Raw genomic sequence first — 9301 nt, forward strand, 5'->3', positions numbered from 1 at the left:
CTCCGATCCAGCAGAGCTTCACGGGAGAGTTTCGTCAGCACGACAGCGTGATGACAGTGATGATGTTGCTACCGACGCAGGGCTTCGCCTAAGCACCGCTACGATATGACCGGGGTGGAATATGGTGGATGGGGGCACCGCACACGGCTGGGAGTGATCAATAGATCAACTTGTGTGTCTAGAGGTGCCCCCTGCCCCGGTATATAAAGGAGCAAGGGGGAAGGCGGCCGGCCAGGAGGAGGGCACGCCAAGGGGGAGTCCTACTCCCACCGGGAGTAGGACTCCTCCTTTCCTTGTAGGAGTAGGAGAAGGGAAGGAAGGGAGGGAGGAAGAGAAGGCAAGGGGGGTGCCCCCCTCCTTGTCCAATTCGGACTAGAGGGGGAGGGGGCACGCGGCTGCCCTGGCCGCCCCTCCTCTTCTCCCACTAAGGCTCATTAGGCCCAATATACTCCCCCATGAGGGGGGGCATTCCGGTAACCCCCCGGTACTCTGGTAAATGTCCGAAACCTCCCAAAACACTTCCGGTGTCCGAACATAGTTGTCCAATATATCAATCTTTACGTCTCGACCATTTCAAGACTCCTCGTCATGTCCGTGATCATATCCGAGACTCCGAACTACCTTCGGTATATCAAAACACAAAAACTCATAATACTGATCGTCACCGAACTTTAAGCATGCGGACCCTACGGGTTCGAGAACTATGTAGACATGACCGAGACATGTATGTGGTCAATAATCAATAGCGAAACCTGGATGCTCGTATTGGTTCCCACATATTCTACGAAGATCTTTATCGGTCAAACCGCATAACTACATACGTTGTTCCCTTTGTCATCGGTATGTTACTTGCCCGAGATTCGATCGTCGGTATCTTAATACCTAGTTCAATCTCATTACTGGCAAGTCTCTTTACTCGTTATGTAATGCAGCATCCTTCAACTAACTCATTAGTGACATTGCTTGCAAGGCTTACAGTCATGTGCATTACCGAGAGGGCCTAGAGACACCTCTCCGACAATCGGAGTGACAAATCCTAATCTCGAAATACGCCAACTCAACAAGTACCTTCGGAGACACCTGTAGAGCACCTTTGTAATCACCCAGTTATGTTGTGACGTTTGGTAGCACACAAAGTGTTCCTCCGGTAAACGGGAGTTGCATAATCTCATAGTCATCGGAACATGTATAAGTCATGAAGAAAGCAATAGAAACATACTAAATGATCAAGTGCTAAGCTAACGAAATATGTCAAGTCAATCACATCATTCTCCTGATGATGTGATCCCGTTAATCAAATGACAACTCATGTCTATGGTTAGGAAACTCAACCATCTTTGATTAACGAGCTAGTCAAGTAGAGGCATACTAGTGACACTATGTTTGTCTATATATTCACACATGTATCGTGTTTCCGGTTAATACAATTCTAGCATGAATAATAAACATTTATCATGATATGAGGAAATAACTAATAACTTTATTATTGCCTCTAGGGCATATTTCCTTCAATCCCTGTGTCTGCAGCTTCACTAGCTGATTGTGGGATACAGAACACCTATCCCAATCGCCTTTTTGGGGCCATGGGGGCGGGAGGAAGAGCTGGGAGCGCTAGCCATGTTGGGGTGATTTCTGCTAGGAAGCTCTGAGGATTCCGCGCTTGGTGTGGACTAGATCTGGAGATCCCCGTCTCTTTAAATAGAAAAACTTTCTTACATGGTCAGGGTGGTATGTGCAAAAATGCCCCAACCTCTCGTATTTGCTCGACACGTGGAAGCTGAAATCATGAAGGTGCGGAAGCCGATGAGCGCGACATTAAATGAAAAGCCAGATACTGCTCTTTAAGTCAGGTACTGTGTGAAGTAATCAGAGAAGGAACCCGCCTTGCAATGTCGAAGACAATCTGCGCGCCGGAGACCTCGTCATTGAAGCCTGCTTCGGGGGCTACTGAGGGAGTCCTGGATTAAGGGGTCCTCGAACAGCCGGACTATTAACATGGGCCGGATTGTTGGGCTATGAAAATACAAGATAGAGGACTTCTTCCCATGTCTGGATGGGACTCTCCTTTGCGTGGATGGCAAGCTTGGTGATTCAGATATGTAGAAGATAAACTCTTGTAATACTCATATTCATCAAGATCAATCAAGCAAGAAGTAGGGTATTACCTCCATAGAGAGGGCCCAAACCTAGGTAAACATCGTGTCCCCCGCCTCCTGTTACCATCGACCTTAGACGCACAGTTCGGGACCCCCTACCCGAGATCCGCCGGTTTTGACACCGACAGTTATTGCATTGGATTATACCCAAACATCTAAAAATCCGGCAGATCATTTTACTAAGGGTCTATCATGTACTGTGATAGATAATGCATTGAGAGAGATGGGTATGAGACACACAACATGAGTTGTTCATAGTAGTAACCTAGTCTATGTGATCGGAGATCCCGTGAATTAGATGTGGAAGACAAGCTATTGGTCAACTAAGAGGAGAGTATCCTTACTATTAACAATACCACTCCGTGAAGATGCAATACTCTCCTAAATCTGCATGGCAGATTGATGTATATCTTAATGTGTTCTAAATGGCTCATTTAAGCAGAGATGTTGTCATGCAGAACATCTTTTGAAGCACACATATATCAGTCTGATTGTCAAACATCGCAATCTATGAGAGTAGGGTTCTCTCTAGTAAACTCATGAAAGGTCACTGAGTATGACGCATAAGCTCCACCCACAGGGAAGACCCACGATAGCCTAGTATCGGTCAAGGCTTTGTGTGAAGCTAGATTCGCAGAAAACTTGCAGTTCAAGGCCCAGTCCACTGTTCAAGTTGCTTACTAGTGTAGCATAGAGTTCTAGGTGAAAGTTCAACTTAACAGTCTTCACTACAATACCGGTATATAAAACAGTGTTTTGGAACCAAAGGCAAATATTGTGCCTCTCGGATCTGATGGGGGGTTGCTGGAATTTTGTCTATTTATGGGCCAGCCCAATAACTATTTCAGAAATTCCTAATAAATCTTAGAGGCCCACTTAGCCCATTCGTGCAAGGCAAGGGACACTACTAAAGTTTAGTCCCACATTGCTAGTTTAGAGGGAGTTGGACCTCTTTATAAGGGAGGTTCTTTCCCCACATGTATGAGCATGAGAACAAGAGGGACATCCATGTGCGCTCCTCCTCTGCCGCCCACCTCGCCACGCCACGCCTCGTCACGACGCGCCGCGGGTTGCAGGAATGAGCCGACCTGATGTCTGAATTTTTACCACGCACGGCGGGTATACGAAAGGTCACGCGGGAGCTGAAACGTTTTCTGTAGTGGACACTTCGTCTCCCTCTTTTGCTTCATCTCCCGTCGCTGTTGTCTCGCCTCCTTCTCTCGCGCCTATAAAAGGGAGGTCGCTCCTCTCAGAGAGATGCACCAAAACTTCTTCTTCCTCTCGCCACTGGTTCCAATCTCTGAGCTACTACTGTCTTCCTCATCCCGGCTTGCGGCGTGCACTGCAGGTCGGGACAGTAGGCCTCCGAAACTGCACCTCTTTGAGTCCTGTACAGGAGAAGGGTGATAAGGTTTTTGGAGAGCGCTCCGCGCGACTACTGACTTCATCGTCACGGACGCCCCGGACTCCGACGACTACTTCCCCGACGATGACTTCTTCCCGACGTCGACAACCTCCTCGACGACATGGCTGGCGAGGACACCGACCCCAAGACCGGTGCTTCTGCTGCCATTCCGTACGTTCTCATACTCTTTCTGTTGGAGGTTCTGTCACAACTTCTTGCTCTAGTGTCTGTTCTAGATGTGTTCGGTTCTAGTTCATATATGCAGATGATATTCACCTTCTCTCTGTCAAATTGCATGACTTGCTTTGTCTCTGCTATATTAGTCATGCTTTATCTAGTATTTCGGTTAATAAAATTATTCGGTAAATTGTTCATATTTCCAACGGGTACAACTGCGGCGGCGGACTCCAGGAGAATGGATACAAAGCACAAGAGGATGTCCGCTTGTTAGAAAAAAAAAGAGGGCTTCGGGTGGGTTTTTTGGCTGGGCCCAGTCGTCAAAGTCCAATGTGACGGATGTCCAAACTCCCCGAAACCTCCCCTAGTTTGATGCAGGTTTAGGAATTCTCAGACGTGTGAATCCGTTTGAACAAATTTAATGACCGTCGTTTGGATGATCAAAAGGGTGTGGAGCATCGCGAATATTTGAAGGCGATTTGGTGATCCGCGTTGGAGTTGCCCTTGCCTCCTTTTCGAGAGAGAAGATTAATCAAATCGTTCCAAGGCGCAAATGAGTTTACAACGTGCGCAAAGGAGGAGGTGGCAAAGGGGAATCTGTTTGCCTGTCCGTGTCTGCAGCTGCGTTCACATCGCCGGGACTGAAGTCAAATTCAACAGCCCTAATCCTCATCCTTTCCAGACAAGAGATCCTGTGATGATCCTGGTACCCGCACGAAGCAAATTGGGTAATTGCTTGCCACAAGTAGGCGGTACACTGTTTTCCATCTACAGAAGTGATAACTGATAATACTCCGTGTACTGCCAGATGTCATCGAGTGCTTGTTTCTTCTCCCAATCATGTGGATATATCATGCAAACTCAGATGTGCTGTCAGCAATGGCGTCACTGTCTCAAGAATCTTGAGCCATTCACACATGGTTCCATACTCCCATGCTCCTATTAAGTGCATAATTGTCGAACATAATTGTCGAACGAGCTCAAGCTCAGCTCAGTTCAGCTTCACAGGTAGTACGTGGCTGCAGTGTAGAGACGGAAGAGCTCACCCTTCACTCGCTAGCTAGCTATCTCCTTTCAGTCGAGTCACCGGCTCACCGCCATGGCGCTCAGCCTCCGGGCCGCCGCGTCCCTCGCCTCTCCGCCGTCGGGCCCACGCCCCGGCCGACGCGCCGCCTCGGTGGTCCGCGCCACGGCGTCCCCCGCGGCGCTCGGCAACCGGAACCGGCGGCGAGAGCAGAACGTCTCCGGCGAGTTCTTCGTCGGTGAGCTCCCTTGTCCGACCTCAGATTCAGTATAACTGTGTTATGTAGTACCGGGCGCCTTATCTAGCTTGACGCGCGCGCGTGAGCAGATCACCGGTGCATCGACTGCGCCACCTGCCGGTGGATGGCGCCGGAGGTGTTCAAGAGGATGGACGGCATGTCCGCCGTGGCGGCGCAGCCCAGCTCTGAGGAGGAGAGGACCAAGGCACTGCAGGTAACATTATTACTACTGCTAGCTGCAGCTAATCTGTGTGATTTGGATGCGCAACACTGGAGACTGACAAAAAAGTTCGTTTTGCTTTCAAGAATAGTTACTGAACAATTGAGTTCATGTTATCTCTGTACATTTTTGCAGGCTTTGCTCTCTTGCCCAACAGCCTCGATCCACACCGACAAGCCCGCGAAGGACATTCTCCAAGTGCAGAACACGTTCCCGCTCCCCATCGACGACGATCTTCCTGTATAAACATTTTCATATATGCTCCATCTTTAACTTCCTCCAGTAAATACAAAATTCAGCACCAAAAAGTTGTGTGCTTGTTTTTTACCGTGCTGGTTAATCATTTCCTATATACGTGATGTGTTTCAGGGTGTTTACCTTTGCGGTTACCATTCCGAGTCCTCATATGGAGCAACATCTTATCTCATAGTTCACCCAGAAGGAAACATAATGGTTGACAGGTAACTAAATGCCAAGCAATCTATGAAGTCTCCCCTCGGCTATAAGGCTGCATATGTTTCTGTTAAAATTTCAGTTTAAACACAAAGTAATACTACCTCTGTACCAAAATATAAGGCATTTTGGCAGTTCAATTTAAACTGAAAAAACGTCTTATATTTTGGTATGGAGGTAGTATTGACCAATTTGCATAGCATTGTGACATGAAGGAAGTAAGTAATAGATCCCTGTAACACATATGTGTAGTTTACCGTTGTTTGTTAATTGATTTTTGGTCGGAACCTTAAATCCTTGATGGACACATAGTGATATATTTATCTGTTATAGTACTCTGTTTTTCCCCGTATTATATTTGTTGTAGTTGTTCTGATAACCTCTTAATATTTCAGTCCAAGGTATACGCCGAAACTGGTGGACAAGATTGAGAAGCTCGGTGGAGCGCGCTACATGTTTTTGACCCACATGTATGTTCAGACTTACACAGTTCTACATTTATCTACTCATTTGTGCATTTGTGGACCTTTTTATTAAGGAGATTGAAGAGTATCTAACCAATTACCAAACAGTGATGATGTAGCGGATCATCGGAAGTGGGCCGAGCGGTTGAAATGCGAGAGAATCATCCATTCAGGAGATGTAAGAACACCCGTAGAAAGAAACTTACTGGAATATCTTACATGATGTTTAGAAGGATATTCAAAGTCGTATTACAATTCATAGATTATAAAATTGTAATTTGCTTTATGATGTTTGCCCTGATTATCTGCTGCAATAACCTTGCTGACACAGGTAGTGGACATTACTGCTGATGTCGAGTGGAAACTTACTGGAAGTGGTCCCTGGAACATTGGAAATGATTTTGAACTTATCCATACCCCAGGCCATACTGAAGTAAGTAACTCAACTCAATGAATAGAATTACATTGAATATACTTCTACCCCTTTGTTATGGAGAAGTTTATGGATTAAAGAGGAGTTGGGCTTATGGCTAGCTGGCTGCACTATAAGGTTATAAATATAGTGCTCCCTCCGTCCCAAAATTCTTGTCTTAGATTTGTCTACATACGGATGTATCTATTCACGTTTTAGTGTTAGCTACATCCGTATCTAGATAAATCTAAGACAAGAATTTTGGGACGGAGGGAGTATGAGATTATCAATCCCATCCTCTCCAGTTTTTCTTAAACTTCAGAGAACTATGCTTGTATATTCTTCTTTGGATAGACAAGGTGGATGGATGGTAATGATGTCATTAATTCGTGGTCATTTTAGCAATAATTATGTTGCACCATACTGATCTTCTCCTGCACATCTAAGGTAAGATTCACTCATGAAAATGAAAATGAAAACATTTTATGTAGGGCTCGGTCTGCTTGTTGCACAAACCACTAAAGGCGCTATTCACTGGCGACCATGTCGCAAAATCAGAATATTCAGACGAACTGAATCTCTTTCGGATGTACAGCAAGCAATCAGGTAGTACAATCCACCCTTCTCCCTAGACTTCCTATCTCAAATGATGAAGACCAATATTCAACTGTACCAGAGTTAAGCTTAAATCCTGATCAATGTATATATATCTGTTGCGCAGTGAATTTGCAACTGGATAGTATGAGAAAGTTACTGGACCTAGATTTTGAGTGGTATTTACCTGGTGAGCATCCCTTCATTATTGCATACAAAAATTCAGTTTCATACCTGGATTTGCAAGCCACCCCGTAAGATATTCGGTTCAACTGCCTTTCTGTAACTTGAACTAATTTGTGAGTTGTCTTTCCCCAGGGCATGGCTATCGAATCCGGTATGAAGATGTACAGGCCAAAAATGCAGCTATTGAGTCTCTCCTAGCTAACTACAAAAACTAAGGCGCATCTTGTGATCACATGCTTCGCAAATAAGGATTCCAGAATAAAGGGACCAGGTTGATATGAAGTCCCTGTGTCCAACGAAATAATGATCGATGCTTTTACATTTTGTCCAAACATCATGTATTGTGGTACTTCATATATCTCTCCCAATGTACAAGGCATGGGTATCCTTATATCAAATTAGAAATATTATTGGATCATCCTGCAAAAGAAACTATATGTTATTTCAGCAGATTGTACAATCATTCAGTCAGTTTAGTAGATCAAGCATATTTAGCAAAACCTTCGTGATGATTGCTTTTGTTCATTGCTTTGTCATAGGTTGCCTTTTCCACAAAACAATAAGAATAAAAGACTTTTTTTAGAAATGGAGGAGGACCCCCAGCCTCTGCATCTGGACAATGCATGCAGCCATTTTATTAATTATTCACACAAGACCTTACAATGTGATACAACAGTAAGCCACCGTCTAGGCAACAAACTATCGCTACTCCTATCCAATTGACGAAGGGATGCTGATAGTCTGGGCCTAACAGACCTCGCAGCCAAACCTAAACATCTAAGACCTGAGGTCCCAACCAGGACGTCTGCCGGGTATGGGCACCCACCAGTACGGCGTGCTCCTCAACCAGGACGCCTGCCGGGTATGAGGCCGCCGCAGCCACCTGCCAACAATCCATCTTGAGAGCTGTACTGTTGCATCTATCTTTCCCGGTCTAGCTGCTGCCGACACCACCACGATGCCAGACAGCGTCGACCTCCTGCGCGTGTCCATCACCACACATCTGATGCCAAGCCTCCGCTGCTCCATGCCGCCAAGAACCTCCGCCATGAATATGTAGATAGAAACACCGCTCCACCAAAGAAGCCAACCGCTGGTCCCTCGAGCCCGAGTGCATCTCCAAAAATGCCGCCCCCAAGGGGGTAACGACACATGAATGCCGCCGTCATCCGATCAACTGATCTAGGGTTTCCCCCGGAGGTATTGGGTGGGGTTGGGAGTTTCACCTCGATGATGCCTTCATGAAGGAAATGATGATAAGGGCATCTTCATCACCGGCTCCGGCCAACGACCGAATACCAGGTTTTCACCCGGACCCGTCCCAAGGAATCCACCCGACAACATGTGCACCGTCTCGACCGCCTTCATAGCCCCAGATCTAGCCACCTAGATCCAGCGACCAACCGCAACAACAGTGCCACTGTAGGATCCCTGGCGCACCGGCCACTGCCAGAGTGTGCCACCACTAGAGCCTGGCGGGAGGGCTCCCACCCCCACCTCGCCAAACCGCGAGAGCCGACGAGATGGATCCCGCGCGCTCGTCACTGTCTCTGATCTAAACCAATCCGCAATCAAATCGCCATCACAGATCCGCCTTGGACAGGGACTGCACCACGCCATTGCTATGCGAAACTTCAAGCTCAAACTCAGGGTTGTACCTTTAAAATGGAGGCCCGGTGTGAAATCAAATTTAGGCCCTATATGTAAACATATCAATTAAAATATGTTTCTATGTTATCTATTGCGATGCTAAGGTTATTTTTTTTAAATTACATTTTATCATCACAAGAAAACTAAAATAATAATAATGATGAAATCTAGAAAGAACCATAGTCTACTAGAAACTAATTAGAGGGAGAAAGGTTGGAGACCATGACACCACAGTGCATGGGAGTGCATATGTCTTGCTTGACGCGAGACGTAGGACAACCTCGCCTCAGGGAGTGCAAGGCTGGGGGAGCGCAAGGCTGGG

The 9301-nt window shown here is 46.5% G+C and overlaps 1 protein-coding gene across 1 annotated transcript; it reads left to right on the forward strand.

Moving 5' to 3' along the window:
- The first annotated feature begins 4697 nt into the window (after positions 1–4697).
- On the forward strand, positions 4698–7789 carry LOC119362592. The gene is made up of 10 exons (XM_037627838.1): positions 4698–5000; positions 5090–5214; positions 5356–5460; positions 5590–5681; positions 6069–6143; positions 6246–6315; positions 6469–6570; positions 7041–7155; positions 7271–7333; positions 7462–7789. The coding sequence occupies exons 1-10, from the start codon at positions 4838–4840 to the stop codon at positions 7542–7544; spliced, it is 993 nt and encodes a 330-aa protein (XP_037483735.1). The 5' UTR covers positions 4698–4837; the 3' UTR covers positions 7545–7789.
- Positions 7790–9301: the final 1512 nt, after the last annotated feature.

Source organism: Triticum dicoccoides, chromosome 2B, assembly GCF_002162155.2.
Source record: "Triticum dicoccoides isolate Atlit2015 ecotype Zavitan chromosome 2B, WEW_v2.0, whole genome shotgun sequence".
Classification (NCBI taxonomy): Eukaryota; Viridiplantae; Streptophyta; class Magnoliopsida; order Poales; family Poaceae; genus Triticum; species Triticum dicoccoides.